Below are 22,289 nucleotides of genomic sequence, written 5' to 3'. Positions count from 1 at the left end.
AGGAAAGGTTCTAACGACGTTAGAAGAAAACAGACTAGGCTGGCCAATACTGTGGACAAGCGCGCAGGAGGGGGGTCGATATGGGCTAGGTCGCTCGACAACGACCTACACGCGGAATAGGAACGACCAAGTTATCGACCTTGTAATTTAGATCCCCTTTAAATCTTCCGAACACATGGCAGTACACACTAGGGGAAATGCTATATCTCACTCACCACAAGGCCTACAGGCACGGGGCATGCACCGGCCTAGTTATATTCATCCGATTGTTTTATATCTTTCTACTTGGGTTTTTATTGGCCGATTTTTCTAGGTTTCTCTTGGTTCGGTAGCTAGTATCCGATTTTTCCAAACTTCACTTGGTCCTGTTTACTATGAGTGCTATATTTCGCCTACCGCTAGACAGATATAGCTCTTGCCTTCAATGCTGCCTTAACTGGGCCAGCCCATCTTAACAAATTTTCTAGTAGCTTCCTTGGTCTCTATAAGTTACTGTTCTTCTTCTTGGCTGGAGTGGTCTAATTTTCCATCCAATTTCCTCTGCTTTCATTAGTTTTTTTCTAAGTTCCTTATTATGAGTTTTTAGTTACTGTTTTCTTTGATTTTTACAAATTTCATGTTTTCATTTTCGTTTTTCTCTCTCTCTTTTCCATTTCTCAATACGTGTTGCATATGTGCCATATGAATCTGGAACATTATTTAAATAAATGTTTAAAAAATTTCAAATACATGACGAAGATTCTTTTCTACTAAATGTTTTGACTTTCTTTTAAGAATATGTGGTAAGTAATTTTTCCATACAGTTGAACAATTTTTTCAATGGCACCAGACATATATTTAAAATTACGCGAATATTTATTTACATTATATAAATAGTTTCAAAAAATTCATTAACATATAACCATGTGAACATTTTTAAATTGTCAAGTACATTTTTACACTGATATGAAATATTTTCTTTCAATTACACAAACATTGGCTTTACATTGTGTAGGTATTTTCAAAAAGATTTTATCGCCCTCAGGCGTTGTGGGGGCACTGCTCAGCCATTCTAATACCAATTGGGATTCACAATATTTTATCACTCGTTTAGTTTACTGAAGGCACAATGGATATTCAATGAAAATATTTAGACATTGTGTAAACATTTCTAAAAAAATTCTTTAACATATAAACACGTAAACATTTTTAAATTTTCAGGTACATTTTTACACTGATGTGGAATATTTTCTTTGAATTACACAAACATTGTCTAAATATTTTCAGAAATATTTTATCGCCCTCAGGCGGTGGGGAGACTACTTGGCCATTCTAACACGAACTGGGCTTCACAATATTTTATCGCTCGTGTAATTTACTGCAGGACCCACACACAATGGATATGCCCGTGGGAGCGCGACTTTGTCTTGCTTACAGAGAAACAAACCGTTCCCCTCGCCACAAGCTCTCCTAAATGGGCCTGCTCAGCTTGTTTTTTTTTTGTTCTTTTCTTACTTCTACTTATATATTTACAAATGGGAAAATATTTACTTCCAGTTTTATAAATGTTCACCATACATTAGAAAAATGTTAACACAGTATGTTAAAAATTGAACCACCATTTACAAAATATTACATGTTCCAAAAATTGTTCATGACAAGTGTTTATGCAGTGTCTATGTAGATGAGTGGTCTGCCCTGTAGTTGCAATCTTGGAGATGGACATGAGGACATCATCATCCGAATCACCGTCTTGCTGCAGAGGCGTTGGATGATCCGTTGAAGAAGGTCGAGGAGCTCTCCGACAATGTGGAGCTGGACTGTGGCTGCGCCCTGATGGCCTCGTCCCCAGCGCTCCCACACGTGAAACATAAATCACGTGCACGCCAGTAGTTGCCCATGCCGGCCACTCCATCCTCGCCTCATGCAACTTGATCCAGAGCATTTGCTACATCCATGTCGTGCCTGTCCTTCGTAGTCGCAGGTGGCCCTGGTAGCGCACCGGTAGGGCTCCGGTGCGACAATAGGTCACGCCTGCTGCCGGGCTTGCGGCACGTCTTGCCGTCTGAATTCTCAACAAGAAAGTGCCTCCACCAGCTACTCTTCTAACTAAGCAAGAGAAAATGCAGAGTCCCAGGTCTTTTGGTCGATGAAGCAGAACACCCACACAAATCTCATGCTTAAGACCCTCGAGAAATTGAGTGGTAAAGAAAACAGAATCAAATGAAGAATTCTGTGCAAATAGCTGATTTATGATTTCCTCAAACTGTGTGCGAAGCTGACGCAGATGAATTTTGTACTGCTCCCTACCAAATTTCCGACATAACATTCTGCATACTTACTCCCGAGACATTCTAGCATTGCTAGACTCGTGTAATTGGAGCCACCTCGCTGTGTTGCCCGTGAAGTGGAGGGTGGCCACCATAACCCAAAGATCAGGCTGAATTCCATACACATCAGAATATTTTTCACAATGAGTTTTCTAAAATTGAGGGTTGTCGCCGTCAAAGGAGGGGAAATCAAGTTTTGGTAAGGACCAACAGGCCGGATTGGCGTGTGGTGTGCGTGAATCAAACTCCCGGGTGTGAGAAACTAGCTAGATCTACTGCAGGAAGACGCAAATTGGGCAAGGATGTACCCTTGACTATGGTGGCATCTGGGTAGTGACTACCCATATGTCTGCCCCATAATGTCGTCAATCTCGCTGTATAAGGTCTATAAATGGACTTAATGGTTTTTACATGGATCAAGTAATGGTGTATCCTGATAGTAGAAATTTTTTTAGGGCCAACAGATAAAGCATTGGTCGTACCGCCTTCATACCTCACCATTCCTTTTAAAAAATATGTCTCTTCCTTCAAGATGGTCTTGTTTCTAAGAACTGTACACCACAACTTTTGCAAAACCTTCTCAAATTGTTACTGCAGCATGTAGGTGTCATATTACGGCACCATTCCAATTTCATGCATTTCCGAATACGCTTACATTTTTTAGTATTTATAAACCGAAATGCACCGTGTTCGGGGTTGAGTCTTGGCACCCTCATGTTCGTTTACAATTATGATTTCCAACAAAGCTTCTCCAATTTTTACATGCACTTCCAACGGAATTTTTATTATATTCACTAAAATATCGAATGCCTACAAAATTCACTTAATGTCTATAAAACGAAATAGAAAGAGCAGGAAAATTGAAAATAAAATTGAAAATGAATTACGTAGAAAAGAACAGAGCACCAAAGGGAAAAAGAAAACCAATAACGTACAAAAGAAAAGAAACAAGTGAAAGGTGAGCAAAAAAATGTTTAACTTGTGCAATAAAGAAATACCTGGAGAACGGGCAAGAAATTTCAAAATTAAAAAAGAAATGTTTGCCAAGTGCAAAAAAGGAAATCGGCAAAGATTTCTTTTCACAGTGCAAAAAGAAAATAAACCCGGCAAAGATTTTTTTGCCAAGTGCAAAAAGAAAAGAAACTCAACAAAGATTTCTTTGCCCAGTGAAAAAAATTAAACTCGGTAAAGATTTCTTTGCCCAGTGCAAAAAAAAAACCTCGGGAAAGGTGGTGTTTGCCTAGTTCCTTGATTAAGGGAACTTGGCAAATTTTTAGAACTGGGTGAAATCCTAGATTCCAGTAGTGGGCCCGGATCAATGTTAGTGAAAAAATTGAAGCCATTTAATAGTACATGAGATTATTTAGCCCTTTTTGTTGGACTATGTAACCCCAACTAATCCACCAAAAAATATGGTACATGAAAAGAAGGGTGGTCGCAACGACACCACTGGCATAATGGACCAAATGAGCTAAAAAATTACTAATGTATACACTATTTCATGCCAATTAAGAAACAAAATAGAACCCTCCATATTTGTATTAATCCACTAAGGGTGTCAAAATGGACATGTGCGGCAGCGCGCGCCAGTAGTGATCCATTATATGTACGACATGGGTATGGAATTGTGCCCACAGCATGTACCACATACGGATGATCATTGACCACATCAGAATCTTTTTTTCTTCAAACGATCCTGGAAGATCGGTGGGTTCCAGTAGACCAAATAAGGATCTTTCAGTAACGTTACCTGGCAAACATTCGTCAGAACACATACATGGCATTTCGAACGATTATGATGGCATTTTTAGTTTTGTGTGGGATGGCAGTATCTCAGAGCGACGTGTCATTTTCTGGGAAGTTGTCAGTCTTAGACTTCATCCTAGAAAATGCCATGTCGCTATGAAGAAACTGCCAGATATTAGGGTGCAGAATCTTTGCTTTCCAACTCGCCATCTATAATAAGTAGTAGGCCACACGCAGCCTCAGCCAGGATCACCACAGCTAAAACCTGAAGGCATCAATAGGGCACGGCACTTGCATAAACCCACAACTGAACCGCTACTTCGATACAGATGCAGCTTGCGTCGTTCCCTGGTGTGATGCTGGCCACGGTGCTCTTGGTCAGTTGTCTCCTCTCCCGCCACCGCAGCCGCGGCTACAACCTCCCTCCAGGCCCAAAGCCGTGGCCGATCATAGGCAACCTCAACCTCATCGGCAAGCTACCACATCGCTCTATCCACGCACTCTCTCGGCAGTACGGCCCGCTGATGCACCTCCGTTTCGGGTCGTTCCCTGTCCTGGTCGGCTCGTCGGTGAAGATGGCCAAATTCTTCCTCAAGACCCACGACGTGGCCTTCACAGACCGCCCCAAAACCGCCGCCGGTAAGTACACCACCTACAACTACAGCGACATCACCTGGTCCCCCTACGGCGCCTACTGGCGGCAGGCCCGCAAGATGTGCCTCACCGAACTCTTCAGCGCCAAGCGGCTCCAGTCGTACGAGTACATCCGCAGCGAGGAGACGGCGGCCCTCGTTCGCGGTCTGTACGGCGGCGGCGCTAGCCGCGTGCTGGTGCTCAAGGACTACCTGTCCACGGCGAGCCTGAACGTGATCACCCGCATGGTGCTGGGCAAGAAGTACCTGGAGAAGGAGGTGCGGAACGGAGCTGGCGTCGTGATCACGACGCCCGAGGAGTTCAAGTGGATGCTCGATGAGCTCTTCTTCCTCAACGGCGTCTTCAATATCGGCGACTCAATTCCATGGCTCAACTGGATGGATCTGCAGGGGTATGTCAAGAGGATGAAGAAGCTGAGCAAGATGTTCGACCAGTTCCTGGAGCACGTGGTGGATGAGCACAGCGAGCGCCGACGCCGCGAGGAGCAGAGCTTCGAGAGCAAGGATATGGTGGACGTGTTGCTCCAGTACGCCAGCGACCCCAGTCTTGAGGTCAAGCTCAACAGGGACAGCGTCAAGGCTTTCACTCAGGTCAGTGCTTTCCTTCCCTACGCTGAATGCAAACGGTACGGTGCCTGCTTCTTAAAAAATGACATGTCACAAAAAAGTCTAATCAGATTTCAATTCAAAGATCTAGAAACCAAAAGGACAAATCGATCTAACTGTGAAGAAGATCTAGATCCAATTCGGGTCGTGACTTTATTCAATCAACAACGATATTAATGCTGGATTTGTGTTTTCTATGCGTCTCAAGCTACAAATGAATTTTAGATTTTAATTACTTAAATATAACATACTCCCTCCCTCCGAAAAAGCTTCTCCTAAGCTACAAACATTTGAAGTGCTACACACAACCATTTGAAGTGCTAGATACATCCATTTGAGGGACAAATTTTTTCGGACAGAGGAAGTGTGTATGTAGAATAAGTGTTGTGAAATTTCTTCATAATTTTATAAACTGTTAAATATGTGAAATCCTATGGGAGTAACACAAGTACTATACTCTGGAAGCACCGAATACGTACGCTTTTCTGTACTACTATCTATTCGGTCATCAAATCATGCCCACACACCTACTTCATTGCCTGCCTAATTGCCTATGGGTGTGAGACTAAAGGTTTTCTGCCTCGATGGACATTTATACATGGAGGGCACTGGTAATCCATTTACCCAAGCACACGGGGAATAGTGGAATTTTTCAAACAAGTTCAATTTTTTTTGTTACAAATCATGCAGGAGATATTCATATAATTAATAGAACAGACTTCACACCCACCTAAAAAAGAGTTTACATGCCAAAGAAGGCCCTACCCTTATGTCCAAAATATAATTCTTACCCTCTGATATGTAAAATTTGTTGTCTCTTTAAATCGTGAAAGGGCCCACATAGCAGAGACAGTACATCATAAAAAATATTAAATCTCATCCCATCACCTCACATAGATACTCATCCAGCTGAGACACAATTGATTCTGATAATTTCATACGGTAGTATCACTCTAAGTTACTTTTTTAATTAAAAAGCCCTTCGATCCCGATTTCATTCACGTGAAACTCCCGAAACGAGGTACATGCACCCCACATGTCTTGGCTCGCCGCCATAGAAACCAACCAAATGAAACCTAGTCTGCATAATAGCAGAACCTCTCAAAAAATCAAAAGGCTCAAAAGTTTTTTATTACTCAACAAACATTTAAATGAAAACAAATAACATAGCATGCCTAGCATATCCTTAACAGGAAAACTTATAATCCACTAATTAACTTTGTCTGTTCTCCTTAGTGTATCAACTATTTTACCAACAAAATTAAATGAACAATACTTTCCATATCATCAGAGAACCTACACGTGTAATCATTTCCTTCCCATCCCCTTCTAGTCATAACATCTTAAGTTAAAGTTTTTCTTGTAGTAACTATTCAAAGAAAACCCATATTTTTAAGGGGAGCTTTTACAATACCCATAATATCCTATGTGTCCATTTTAGCCACATTTAAGACCAACAATTTTAAGTGGGAAATACATAGATCTTGAAATTACACATCACAACCAATTCCAACTACTGACACTAACAGCCATCAAACGGCATGTGCAGGACCTCATTGCTGGCGGCACTGAAAGCTCGGCGGTCACAGTGGAATGGGCCATCTCAGAGCTTCTGAAAAAGCCAACGTTGTTCGCCAAAGCAACCGAGGAGTTGGACCGTGTGGTGGGGCGAGCACGGTGGGTCACCGAAGAGGACATGTGGAGCCTTCCCTATGTAGAGGCCATCATGAAGGAGACCATGCGGCTGCACCCTGTGGCACCAATGCTTGTGCCCCGCCTATCACGCGAGGACACGTCCATAGATGGCTATGACATCCTATCCGGCACACAAGTGCTAGTCAGTGTGTGGTCCATTGGTCGCGATCCAGAGTTGTGGGAAGCACCAGAGGAGTTTATGCCAGAGAGGTTCCTCGACAGTAGGCTAGACGTCAAGGGGCAGGACTATGAACTGCTACCATTCGGTTCGGGCCGAAGAATGTGCCCTGGATACAATCTAGGGTTGAAAGTGATCCAGCTGAGCCTTGCCAACCTTCTTCACGGCTTTGTGTGGAGGCTCCCTGATGGCATGGAACTAAGCATGGATGAGATCTTCGGGCTTTCCACACCACGCAAGTTCCCACTAGAGGTTGTAGTGGAACCCAAGCTACACACTCACCTATATGCAAAGGCTTGAAAAGTTGATATGCATGATCTCTCATGTATTGACTAAATAGTTATTGCTTGTTTTATATAAGTAAACAATCATAAAGTTATGATATTAAGAAAAACAAGGATATAAACATAATCATAATATTTTACACAAAAATTTGATTAATGGGCGCATGGTTTCTGATTAGGTAAGGCCAATCACAATGTTTTATATAAGTAAACAATCATAATATGCAGTCCTTGTACTGCATTCTTCCCCCTCTATATTTTAGAAATGAAAATTGTTAATATGGTAATAGGGTTCGACCTTACTTCAATATAAGAGGTCATGTACAGGCTGGCTACGAAGGAAGACAGAGTATGGATTCAGTTATTGCGAAACAAATGTCTAGACTCTAAAACGTTGTCTCAAGTTACGGTCCAGCCAAACGACTCACCCTTTTGGAAGTGTTTGTTGAGGAAGAAGGTTGGTTTCTTTAATAGGGATGTTTCAAAGTTGGGGATGGTCAGACCATGCGCTTTTGGGAGGACGCCTGGCTTGGGGATGGGCCTTTAGCCTTACATAATCCATCTCTGTACAATAATGTGAAGTGCAAGGAGTGTTTTCTAAGCACGGTATTAGGGTTAAATCCTTTGAATATCCAGTTCAGGGAAGCTCTGAGTGGTGATAAATGGATTGACTACCTTAATTTAGTACATAGTTTGATGGGGGTCACCTTAACTAATGAGGCAGAGCATTGGATGTTCAAGACTTCTGGGGTGCTCTATACTAAATCGATTTATTTAGATTTAATTAACACTTGACCAGTTTCCGTTCAAGGAACATCTATACAGCAAAACTACTAGTGACATTAAGATTTTCATGTGATTTTTTCATGCGGGTGTTATTCTCGTTGAGGATAATTTGGTAAAGTAGAGGTGGCAGGGTAGTAAACAATGTTGTTTCTATGATCAGATGGAAATTGTGCAACATTTATTTATCGCTTGTCCTTTTGCTACTTTGTTGTGGCATACAATTCATGTGACATTTAATTTGCCTCTACCTACTAGTATATCAAATATATTTGGCAATTGGTTAGGTGGGTTGAACATAAAACTAAGACATGTATCCATGTGGAAGATGTTCCTTCTTTTGGGCAGTATGTAATTGTCGGAATGATTGTATTTTTTCACAGAGTATGCACCATTTTTTGCACACTATCTTCCGCGCTACTGGATGGATCCATATGTGTTCATTACTAAACCACACGAAGGTATCTGGGTGCAACCATTAGGAGATGTCATCGGGATACATACAACCTGTATGGATGTCTGCCAATAGTAGACTATGCGTGTAGGCTTATATGCCTATTTTTTTTTCAAATTACGGCTTTCTTATTTGTCTGTATTGTACTTCATCACTGGATCTTGATACTCTGCTTTTAATAAATGTGGTTGTCTGCAACTCAATGATGCAGAGGTCAGGGGATGCCATCCTTTTCTAAAAGCATGTACTTACAAGGTTATACGTGTGTGCAACATATCTACTAGATCCATAAGCACAGTAATACTTCATAATTAAAATTATTTTGATTGCTTTGCTTGAGATCTCATTGTTGGGGAACGTAGTAATTTCAAAATTTTCCTACGCACACGCAAGATCATGGTGATGCATAGCAACGAGAGGGGAGAGTGTGATCTATGTACCCTTGTAGACCGAGAGCGGAAGCGTTAGCACAACGCGGTTGATGTAGTCGTACGTCTTCTCGTCCCGACCGATCAAGCACCGAAACTACGGCACCTCCGAGTTCTAGCACACGTTCAGCTCGATGATGATCCCCGGACTCCGATCCAGCAAAGTGTCGGGGAAGAGTTCCGTCAGCACGACGGCGTGGTGACGATCTTGATGAACTACTGTCGCAGGGCTTCGCCTAAGCACTGCTACAATATTATCGAGGACTATGGTAGAAGGGGGCACCGCACACGGCTAAGAATATGATCACGTGGATCAACTTGTGTTCCTAGGGGTGCTTTCTGCCTCCGTATATAAAGGCTCAAAGGGGGGGGTGCGGCCGGCCATGATAGGGCGCGCCAGGAGGAGTCCTACTCCCTCCGGGAGTAGGATTCCCCCCCTTTCCTAGTTGGAATAGGATTCGTTAAGTGGGAAAGAGGAGAGAGAGAAGGAAGAGGGGCGCCGGCCCCCTCTCTCCTTGTCCTATTCGGACTAGGGGGGGAGGGGCGCGCGGCCCAGCCCTGGCCACCTCTACTCTCTTCCACTAAGGCCCACTAAGGCCCATATACCTCCCGGGGAGTTCCGGTAACCTCCCGGTGATCCGGTAAAATCCCGATTTCACCCGGAACACTTCCGATATCCAAATATAGGCTTCCAATATATCAATCTTTATGTCTCGACCACTTCGAGACTCCTCGTCATGTCCCTGATCTCATCCGGGACTCCGAACTCCTTCGGTACATCAAAACTCATAAACTCATAATATAACTGTCATCGAAACCTTAAGCGTGCGGACCCTACGGGTTCGAGAACAATGTAGACATGACCGAGACACGTCTCCGGTCAATAACCAATAGCGGAACCTGGATGCTCATATTGGCTCCTACATATTCTACGAAGATCTTTTATCGGTCAGACCGCATAACAACATACGTTGTTCCCTTTGTCATCGGTATGTTACTTGCCCGAGATTCGATCGTCGGTATCTCAATACCTAGTTCAATCTCGTTACCGGCAAGTCTCTTTACTCGTTCCGTAATACATCATCTCCCAACTAACTCATTAGTTGTAATGCTTGCAAGGCTTATGTGATGTGCATTACCGAGAGGGCCCAGAGATACCTCTCCGACAATCGGAGTGACAAATCCTAATCTCGAAATACGCCAACCCAACATTTACCTTTGGAGACACCTGTAGAGCTCCTTTATAATCACCCAGTTACGTTGTGACGTTTGGTATCACACAAAGTGTTCCTCCGGCAAACGGGAGTTGCATAATCTCATAGTCATAGGAACATGTATAAGTCATGAAGAAAGCAATAGCAACATACTAAACGATCGGATGCTAAGCTGATGGAATGGGTCATGTCAATCAGATCATTCACCTAATGATGTGATCCCGTTAATCAAATAACAACTCTTTGTCCATGGTTAGGAAACATAACTAGCTAGTCAAGTAGAGGCATACTAGTGACACTCTGTTTGTCTATGTATTCACACATGTATTATGTTTCCGGTTAATACAATTCTAGCATGAATAATAAACATTTATCATCAAATAAGGAAATAAATAATAACTTTATTATTGCCTCTAGGGCATATTTCCTTCAGTCTCCCACTTGCACTAGAGTCAATAATCTAGTTCACATCGCCATGTAATTTAACAGCAATAGTTCACATCACCATGTGATTAACACCCATAGTCCACATCGATATGTGACCAACACCCAAAGGGTTTACTAGAGTCAGTAATCTAGTTCACATCGCTATGTGATTAACACCCAAAGAGTACTAAGGTGTGATCATGTTTTGCTTGTGAGATAATTTTAGTCACCGGGTCTGTTATATTCAGATCCGTAAGTATTTTGCAAATATTTATGTCAACAATGCTCTGCACGGAGCTACTCTAGCTAATTGCTCCCACTTTCAATATGTATCTAGATTGAGACTTAGATTCATCTAGATTAGTGTCAAAACTTGCATCGGCGTAACCCTTTACGACGAACCTTTTGTCACTTCCATAATTGAGAAACATATCCTTATTCCATTAAGGATAATTTTGACCGTTGTCCAGTGATCTACTCCTAGATCACTATTGTACTCCCTTGCCAAACTCAGTGGTAGGGTATACAATAGATCTGGTACACAGCATGGCATACTTTATAGAACCTATGGCTGAGGCATAGGGAATGACTTTCATTCTCTTTCTATCTTCTGCCGTGGTCGGGCTTTGAGTCTTACTCAATTTCATACCTTGTAACACAGCCAAGAACTCTTTCTTTGACTGTTCCATTTTTGAACTACTCCAAAATATTGTCAAGGTATGTACTCATTGAAAAAAATTATCAAGCATTTGGATCTATCTCTATAGATCTTGATGCTCAATATGTAAGCAGCTTCACCGAGGTCTTTCTTTGAAAAAACTCCTTTCAAACACTCCTTTATGCTTTGCAGAATAATTCTACATTATTTCCGATCAACAATATGTCATTCACATATACTTATCAGAAATGTTGTACTGCTCCCACTCACTTTCTTGTAAATACAGGCTTCACCGCAAGTCTGTATAAAACTATATGCTTTGATCATACTATCAAAGCGTTCATTCCAACTCCGAGAGGCTTGCACCAGTCCATAAATGGATCGCTGGAGCTTGCACACACTTTGTTAGCTCCTTTTGGATCGACAAAACCTTCTGGCTGCATCATATACAACTCTTCTTCCAGAAATCCATTCAGGAATGCAGTTTTGACATCCATTTGCTGGATTTCATAAAATGCGGCAATTGCTAACATGATACGGACAGACTTAAGCATAGATACGAGTGAGAAACTCTCATCATAGTCAACACCTTGAACTTGTCGAAAACCTTTTGCGACAATTCTAGCTTTGTAGATAGTAACACTACTATCAGCGTCCGTCTTCCTCTTGAAGATCCATTTAATCTCAATGGCTCGCCGATCATTGGGCAAGTCAATCAAAGTCCATACTTTGTTCTCATACATGGATCTCATCTCAGATTTCGTGGCCTCAAGCCATTTCGTGGAATCTAGGCTCACCATCGCTTCTTCATAGTTCGTAGGTTCATTATGATTTAGTAGCATGATTTCCAGAACAGGATTACCGTACCACTCTGGCGCGGATCTTACTCTGGTTGATCTACGAGGTTCCGTAGTATCTTGTTCTAAAGTTTCATGATCATTATCATTAGCTTCCTCACTAATTGGTGTAGGTGTCATAGAAACAGGTTTCTGTGATGTACTACTTTTCAATAAGGGAGCAGGTACAGTTACCTCATCAAATTATACTTTCCTCCCACTCACTTCTTTTGAGAGAAACTCCTTCTCCAGAAAGTTTCCGAATTTAGCAACAAAAGGTCTTGCCTTCGGATCAGTGATAGAAGGTGTATCCAATAGTTTCCTTTGGATATCCTATGATGACACATTTCTCCGATTTGGGTTCGAGCTTATCAGGTTGAAGTTTTTTCACATAAGCATCGCAGCCCCAAACTTTCAGAAACGACAACTTTGGTTTCTTGCCAAACCACAGTTCATAAGGCGTCGTCTCAACGGATTTTTGATGGTGCCCTATTTAAACGTGAATGCAGCTGCCTTTAATGCATAACCCCAAAACAATAGCGGTAAATCTGTAAGAGACATCATAGATCGCACCATATCAAATAAAGTACGATTACGATGTTCGAACACACCATTACACTGTGGTGTTCCAGGTGGCGTGAGTAGTGAAACTATTTCACATTGTTTTAACTGAAGACCAAACTCGTAATTCAAATACTCTTCTCCACGATCAGATCGTAGAAACTTTATTTTCTTGTTACGATGATTTTCCACTTCACTCTGAAATTCTTTGAACTTTTCAAATGTTTCAGACTTATGATTCATCAAGTAGATATACCCATATCTGCTCAAATCATCTGTGAAGTTCAGAAAATAACGATACTTGCCGTGAGCCTTAACACTCATCGGACCGCATACATCAGTATGTATTATTTCCAATAAGTCAGTTGCTCGCTCCGGAGAACGGAGTCTTAGTCATCTTGCCCATGAGGCATGGTTCGCAAGCATCAAGTGATTCATAATCAAGTGATTCCAAAATTCCATCAGCATGGAGTTTCTTCATGCGCTTTACACCAATATGACCTAAACGACAGTGCTACAAATAAGTTGCACTATCATTATTAACTTTGCATCTTTTGGTTTCAATATTATGATTATGTGTATCACTACGATCGAGATCCAACGAACTATTTTCATTGGGTGTGTAACCATATAAGGTTTTATTCATGTAAACAGAACAACAATTTATTCTCTTACTTAAATGAATAACCGTATTACAATAAACATGATCAAATCATATTCATGCTCAACGTAAACACCAAATAACACTTATTCAGGTTCAACACTAATCCCGAAAGTATAGGGAGTGTGCGATGATGATCATATCAATCTTGGAACCACTTCCAACACACATCGTCACTTCACCCTTAACTAGTCTCTGTTTATTCTGCAACTCCCGTTTCGAGTTACTAATCTTAGCAACTGAACTAGTATCAAATACTGAGGGGTTGCTATAAACACTAGTAAATTACACATCAATAACATGTATATCAAATATACTTATGTTCACTTTGCCATCCTTCTTATCTGCCAATCACTTGGGGTAGTTCCGCTTCCAGTGACCAGTCCCTTTGCAGTAGAAACACTTAGTCTCAGGCTTAGGACCAGACTTGGGCTTCTTCACTTGAGCAGCAACTTGCTTGCTGTTCTTCTTGAAGTTCCCCTTCTTCCCTCTGCCCTTTTCTTGAAACTAGTGGTCTTGTCTACCATCAACACTTGATGTTTTTCTCGATTTCTACCTTCGTCAATTTCCGCATTACGAAGAGCTTGGGAATCGTTTCCGTTATCCCTTGCATATCATAGTTCATCACGAAGTTCTACTAACTTGGTGATGGTGACTAGAGAATTCTGTCAATCACTATCTTATCTGGAAGATTAACTCCCACTTGATTCAAGCGATTGTAGTACTCAGACAATCTGAGCACATGCTCACTAGTTGAGCGATTCTCCTCCATCTTTTAGCTATAGAACTTGTTGGAGACTTCATATCTCTCAACTCGGGTATTTGCTTGAAATATTAACTTCAACTCCTGGAACATCTCATATGGTCCATGACGTTCAAAACGTCTTTGAAGTCCCGATTCTAAGCCATAAGCATGGTGCACTAAACTATCAAGTAGTCATCATATTTAGCTAGCCAAACGTTCATAACGTCTGCATCTGCTCCTGCAATAGGTCCGTCACCTAGCGGTGCATCAAGGACATAATTCTTCTGTGCAGCAATGAGGATAAACCTCAGATCACGGATCCAATCCGCATCATTGCTACTAACATCTTTCAACACAATTTTCTCTAGGAACATATCAAAATAAACACAGGGAAGCAACAACGCGAGCTATTGATCTACAACATAATTTGCAAAATACTACCAGGACTAAGTTCATGATAAATTTAAGTTCAATTAATCATATTACTTAAGAACTCCCACTTAGATAGACATCCCTCTAATCCTCTAAGTGATTACGTGATCCAAATCAACTAAACCATGTCCGATCATCACGTGAGATGGAGTAGTTTCATTGGTGAACATCACTATGTTGATCATATCTACTATATGATTCACGCTCGACCTTTCGGTCTCCGTGTTCCGAGGCCATATCTGCATATGCTAGGCTCGTCAAGTTTAACCTGAGTATTCTGCGTGTGCAAAACTGGCTTGCACCCGTTGTAGATGGACGTAGAGCTTATCACACCCGATCATCACGTGGTGTCTGGGCACGACGAACTTTGGCAATGGTGCATACTCAGGGAGAACACTTTTATCTTGAAATTTAGTGAGAGATCATCTTATAATGCTACCGTCAATCAAAGCAAGATAAGATGCATAAAAGATAAACATCACATGCAATCAATATAAGTGATATGATATGGCCATCATCATCTTGTGCTTGTGATCTCCATCTCGAAGCACCGTCATGATCACCATCGTCACCGGCGCGACACCTTGATCTCCATCGTAGCATCGTTGTCGTCTCGCCAATCTTATGCTTCCACGACTATCGCTACCGCTTAGTGATAAAGTAAAGCATTACAGTGCGATTGCATTGCATACAATAAAGCGACAACCATATGGCTCCTGCCAGTTGCCGATAACTCGGTTACAAAACATGATCATCTCATACAATAAAATTTAGCATCATGTCTTGACCATATCACATCACAACATGCCCTGCAAAAACAAGTTAGACGTCCTCTACTTTGTTGTTGCAAGTTTTACGTGGCTGCTACGGGCTTAAGCAAGAACCAATCTTACCTACGCATCAAAACCACAACGATAGTTTGTCAAGTTGGTGCTGTTTTAACCTTCGCAAGGACCGGGCGTAGCCACACTCGGTTCAACTAAAGTTGGAGAAACTGTCACCCGCAAGCCACCTATGTGCAAAGCACGTCGGGAGAACCAGTCTCGCGTAAGCGTACGCGTAATGTCGGTCCGGGCCGCTTCGTCCAACAATACCGCCGAACCAAAGTATGACATGCTGGTAAGCAGTATGACTTATATCGCCCACAACTCACTTGTGTTCTACTCGTGCATATAACATCAACACATAAAACCTAGGCTCTGATACCACTATTGGGGAACGTAGTAATTTCAAAATTTCCTACGCACACGCAAGATCATGGTGATGCATAGCAACGAGAGGGGAGAGTGTGATCTACGTACCCTTGTAGACCGAAGCGGAAGCGTTAGCACAACGGTTGATGTAGTCGTACGTCTTCACGATCCGACCGATCAAGTACCAGAACGTACGGCACCTCCGAGTTCAGCACACGTTCAGCCCGATGACGTCCCTCGAACTCCGATCCAGCCGAGTGTTGAGGGAGAGTTTCGTCAGCACGGCGGCGTGGTGACGATGTTGATGTTCTACCGACGCAGGGCTTCGCCTAAGCACCGCTACAGTATTATCAAGGACTATGGTGGAAGGGGGCACCGCACACGGCTAAGAATATGATCACGTGGATCAACTTGTTGTCTAGGGGTGCCCCTTGCCTCCGTATATAAAGGCTCAAAGGGGGGGGGTGCGGCCGGCCATGATAGGGCGCGCCAGGAGGAGTCCTACTCCCTCCGGGAGTAGGATTCCCCCCTTTCCTAGTTGGAATAGGATTCGTTAAGTGGGAAAGAGGAGAGAGAGAAGGAAGGGGGGCGCCGGCCCCCTCTCTCCTTGTCCTATTCGGACTAGGGGGGAGGGGCGCGCGGCCCAGCCCTGGCCACCTCTCCTCTCTTCCACTAAGGCCCACTAAGGCCCATATACCTCCCGGGGGGTTCCGGTAACCTCCCGGATCCGGTAAAATCCCGATTTCACCCGGAACACTTCCGATATCCAAATATAGGCTTCCAATATATCAATCTTTATGTCTCGACCATTTCGAGACTCCTCGTCATGTCCCCTCATCCGGGACTCCGAACCTTCGGTACATCAAAACTCATAAACTCATAATATAACTGTCATCGAACCTTAAGCGTGCGGACCCTACGGGTTCGAGAACAATGTAGACATGACCGAGACACGTCTCCGGTCAATAACCAATAGCGGAACCTGGATGCTCATATTGGCTCCCACATATTCTACGAAGATCTTTATCGGTCAGACCGCATAACAACATACGTTTGTTCCCTTTGTCATCGGTATGTTACTTGCCCGAGATTCGGATCGTCGGTATCTCAATACCTAGTTCAATCTCGTTACCGGCAAGTCTCTTTACTCGTTCCGTAATACATCATCTCCCAACTAACTCATTAGTTGTAATGCTTGCAAGGCTTATGTGATGTGCATTACCGAGAGGGCCAAGAGATACCTCTCCGACAATCGGAGTGACAAATCCTAATCTCGAAATACGCCAACCCAACATTTACCTTTGGAGACACCTGTAGAGCTCCTTTATAATCACCCAGTTACGTTGTGATGTTTGGTAGCACACAAAGTGTTCCTCCGGCAAACGGGAGTTGCATAATCTCATAGATATAGGAACATGTATAAGTCATGAAGAAAGCAATAGCAACATACTAAACGATCGGGTGCTAAGCTAATGAAATGGGTCATGTCAATCAGATCATTCACCTAATGATGTGATCCCGTTAATCAAATAACAACTCTTTGTCCATGGTTAGGAAACATAACCATCTTTGATTAACGAGCTAGTCAAGTAGAGGCATACTAGTGACACTCTGTTTGTCTATGTATTCACACATGTATTATGTTTCCGGTTAATACAATTCTAGCATGAATAATAAACATTTATCATGAAATAAGGAAATAAATAATAACTTTATTATTGCCTCTAGGGCATATTTCCTTCATTCATCTCTAGCTCCTATGTGCTAGGAGCAAAATAAATGGTTTTCTAAACAACGCTCAGACACTATGGATCACATCAAGATGTTGTTATTTAGGTCATCGAGGCGTTTTGGTATCCTTTCCAGTCATGTGGGTTACTTCAAAGATATTGTGGCTGATGCGCCTTGGTTGGGTATCGTTGTCCGAGAAGCTGATCTAGGTCAGTGACATAGTGATACGATGTGTGGACGCCAGTGAAGCACATACCATGCGGCTGATGATGGGCCTGGTGAAGTGCTGCACCCCCTTGAGGGCACTTCCCAAAGCCAACCTAGGATAACTCACTGGCGAGCGGGACTTAGTTCAAGGTACATAAGTGCAAAGCACAATATATTCTAAGGCTGACAGGACTATTACATGAATGTTTATAGAATGTTGGCAATATATGGAGAGGGGTATGTGTGGGTTAAGCGGGAAGAACTAAGCAATATATGGAGACATGTTACAACTTGTGTCTACGGAGATAAGGCAAGAGAGCGTATAAGGAAACAAGTCATATAAGAACCATATATTCCATTCCGGAAACATTATACATCATCACGAATCCTTCCTTGCATCACCTAAAAGCAAGTAATTCCATGGCACTTAAATTGTTGGTAAGTTTATTTATTAGTTGAACTAGTTCATAATTTAAAAACTAGCAAATAGTGGGCAAGTTTTAGCAATTATGGTTGGAGTTATTTTATGATCTAGTACAAAATCTCCAACTTGTCGATAACTGCAGACAAGGCCATTTGAATAGATCAAACCCTGTAGGGGCGCACCAAGTTACCCATACACGCTTGATAGTCCCTTAATGTCGAACACTAAGGTATGAAATTCAAAGAATCCTACGTTAATTGTGATATTTGATAGCCTAAAATGACTCACAAATGATCTCAAATGAGAAGGTGCCTAATTAGGTAAGAATTTGAGGTTTTTGACATGATTTTGAGTTTCATTCTTGTAAAGGAAGTCCGGCTGCCTCATAGTATATATTTAAGAGGTGATGAACGATCGAAGCGACACAAAATCGAATAGTAATCTACTATTTTTCATACACTTTTTGCCTCTCTCGCTTGTTCTTGCTCCATCATTTTACTTATTGAAATGTCATGGATCTTGTGTTTCTAGGTGTGGTGGTATTGACCTAACGCTGCCCATAGCCGCTGCATTCCCTCATGGGGTCCATCTGGGGTGTGCGGGGTTTCATCTTATGAATAGTCTCTCCGATGATACTTGCACATTGCACTCTGGGCGAGGCTCCTTGATGACATTGTCTTGCATACCATACTCATCATCCGGGATACACGGTGAGATCTTCATGTGTCAAAGGTTGACTAAAAAATGGTACAACTATTATTTAGATTGAGCGTATAGGATCAAATAACAATGAATTATTTATTACACTGCAGTTTTATTGGTAATGTATCACAATCGATGAACATTGGTTAAGATAACCATCTGTCGCCATATTACTAAGGATATTAAGAGGACATTTTTTTGATAATTATACACTTACTACACTTTGTGGTAGTAACATATTACAATCACCCCTTAAGAAATATTAATTGGTCTGCAGGTCTGATGGCTATGTGCCACGAATGACGAGCACTAATTAATCTAATCATCTTCCAACAAATAACGTACTAGCATTGTTGGTAGTTATATACCCATTAATGAGACTAATGTTTCTTTATCAGCATTGGGAACAAAAGACTTATGGATATTAAGAAACTTTTACATGATGCTAGTTATATGTTACATTCACCCATTAAGAATATGTTAGTTAGAGGTTAGAAGTCAGATTTTATGAAGCAGTCGCTGAGAGAATCACGAGCCTTTACCTCTACGCATTCTCTCTGACGTTGGCTGGGATGACAAGGATGTGCCCCACCATGAATCTCTGCCTCGTGGGCTGTCAGACTACCATATCCAACGGTGTACTGGGGTCATGCAGACCTCAATGGAAACCTATTGACTGTTAGCCATGTCATCCCAACGTTCATCTAACTTCGGGAGAGGATTTGTGGCGCGCAGGTCTCACGGCACGCAATCCCTCGGGCAAGCTTTTATTTTTGGCCTCTGATTTTCAAACTTATCGTTTGAACAAAAAGTCAAAATTAAGTTATGTTTTCATATTCGTCTTCTCGTGACGAGGGCTTTCAAATAAGATCTGGTTTTTTATATGTTTTGATGAATTTTAAAAATTTAAATTTCAGCTCTTGAAACTTAGTACACATAAATAATAAAATCACTATATTTTGTCCTACGACTGAGAAAAAAAATCTTAAATTTTTATTTAAGAAACTTGGTAAAAGCGAGTAAGAACAACGCAAGTTTCGGATAAAAAATTGTAAGTTTAAACGACTGCCACTTAAAACTTACTGTGCCCTCATGCGAGATCCAACTACTTCATGAATCACGAGGCAATCGAACTGCCGTGCAGGGCTTGGTAGGTGCGTGCTTCTCTGACTTTCCAATCTAACTTGGTATTGCTATATTACTAGCAAACATAGCCGTGCATTGAAACGGAAGAAAAAAAAAGCCTCTATCTTAAATCAGCATGGCTCAAGACGCCCAATATTTCTACATGGCGTGAAAGCACTAATAGCATAAACATTGAATGTGAAAATATGAAATATTACTAAGACTACTCACAGTGGGAAGTAACTTAGAGTAGTAACATGCATGTATTGTGTCATGCATCTCTTCATTTATTAGGTTGTAGACTCATCTTTTCTTGATATGTGTGATGTTATAGTAACTAGCTATGTTAGGCTGGTCACAATGGGCAAGAACATAAGCTAGTAACTCACACATTTTCCTATATTATGTTACTACCTCCATAGTGGGTAGAAACATCTATGTAGTGTCATGCAACGATGTATTTATTAGGTTATAGACCCATTGTTTCTTGGAGTGTGTGATGTTCCGGTAACTTAGCTAGTTACAAGCTGCTTGCGGTAACTAGCTAAGTTACCGGAACATCACACACTCCAAGAAACAATGAGTCTATGACCTAATAAATACATCGTTGCATGACACTACATACATATTCCTACCCACTATGGAGGTAGTAACATAGTCTAGGGAAGTGTGTAGGTTACTAGCTTATGTTCCTGCCCATTGTGACCAGCCTTACCACATGCCTTTCTTTCTTCATTAATTACATGCCACATCATCTATTTTGACTAGATAAGTGTGATGTTACCACCTATGTTACTCCCACTGTGGGTAGTCTAAAGTTTAACTTCCCAATTAACTTGCATGTCGTGGAGCCCACACTCTAAATGACTCATAAATAATAAATTAATTAATGATTAATAGTTTAATAGTGCCAAAAGTAATTACAAAGACATGCATTGTTTTGTACATGATCGATAGCTTATAGACTATCTATGGATAAGTATCACTAGTAGAAAACAGGGCTTTCGTTCGGGCATGGCCAGTCCATTAGTCCCGGTTCTGCACGAACCGGGACCCATGGGGTGCATTAGTCCCGGTTCGTGAGCCCAGGGGGCCGGCCGGGGCCTCGTGGGCATTGGTCCCGGTTCGTTTTGACCCATTTGTCCCGGTTCAAGGCACGAACCGGGACCAATGGGCCTTGCTCCTGGCCCACAGCCATTGGTCCCAGTTCATGGCTCGAACCGGGACAGAAGGTGGAGCTTTAGTCCCGGTTCCAGCCATGAACCGGGACAAATGAGTTGCCTATATATACCCCATTGCCGCAGCAGAGCACTCCACCGTGCTCTGTTTTTTCTGGCCGACGAGGGGAGGGCATTTGGGTGCTCTAGCTCACCTCCTATGCGCATGAGGTGTTCAATGAAATGTCTGAGCCACAGTAGTTAATCTTTCTCCTCTCGAAACTCGACCTCCGAGCTCCATTTTCCCCGAGATTTGTCTAGGTTTAGCAGTCCGTCACGTCCCGTCCCCGTCTTCACCGTCGTCGATCGCCTGCGCGGATCTCATCGCCGACACCACCGTGGTGAGCCTCTTGTTCTTATCTTCTTTCTGAAAGAAAAAAAATTCTTACTTCAGATAGATACTGATACGTCTCCAACGTATCTATAATTTTTTATTGTTCCATGCTATATTATATTCTGTTTTGGACATTATTGGGATTTATTATACACTTCTATATATTTTTTGGGGACTAACCTATTAACCGGAGGCCCAGCCCAGAATTGCTGCCTTTTTTCCTATTTCAGAGTTCCACAGAAAAAGAATATCAAACATAGTCCAAACGGAATGAAACCTTCGGGAACGTGATTTTCGGAACGTACCTGATCCAGAGGACTTGGACCCTACGCCAAGACATCAACCAGGAGGGCACGAGGTAGGGGGCGCGCCTACGCCCCCCCCAGGCGCGCCCTCCACCCTCGTGGGCCCCACATTGCTCCACCGACGTACTCCTTCCTCCTATATATACCTACGTACCCCCAAACTACCAGAAACGGAGCCAAAAACCTAATTCCACCGCCGCAACCTTCTGTACCCATGAGATCCCATCTTCGGGCCTGTTCCGGCGCTCCGCCGGAGGGGGCATCGATCACGGAGGGCTTCTACATCAACACCATAGCCTCTCCGATGATGTTTGAGTAGTTTACCTCAGACCTTCGGGTCCATAGTTATTAGCTAGATGGCTTCTTCTCTCTTTTTGGATCT

At 42.4% G+C, this 22,289-nt stretch overlaps 1 protein-coding gene across 1 annotated transcript; it reads left to right on the top strand.

The window, feature by feature from the left end:
• The first annotated feature begins 4,321 nt into the window (after positions 1–4,321).
• On the top strand, positions 4,322–7,581 carry LOC125534689 (trimethyltridecatetraene synthase-like). Its single transcript, XM_048698079.1, has 2 exons — positions 4,322–5,299; positions 6,864–7,581. Exons 1-2 carry the CDS (start codon positions 4,385–4,387, stop codon positions 7,485–7,487), a joined length of 1,539 nt encoding a protein of 512 aa, XP_048554036.1. The 5' UTR covers positions 4,322–4,384; the 3' UTR covers positions 7,488–7,581.
• The last annotated feature ends 14,708 nt before the right edge of the window (positions 7,582–22,289 follow it).

The sequence above is a fragment of the Triticum urartu genome, chromosome 1 (assembly GCF_003073215.2).
Source record: "Triticum urartu cultivar G1812 chromosome 1, Tu2.1, whole genome shotgun sequence".
NCBI classification, from domain to species: domain Eukaryota; kingdom Viridiplantae; phylum Streptophyta; class Magnoliopsida; order Poales; family Poaceae; genus Triticum; species Triticum urartu.
This window is presented reverse-complemented; position numbering and strand designations above follow the sequence as displayed.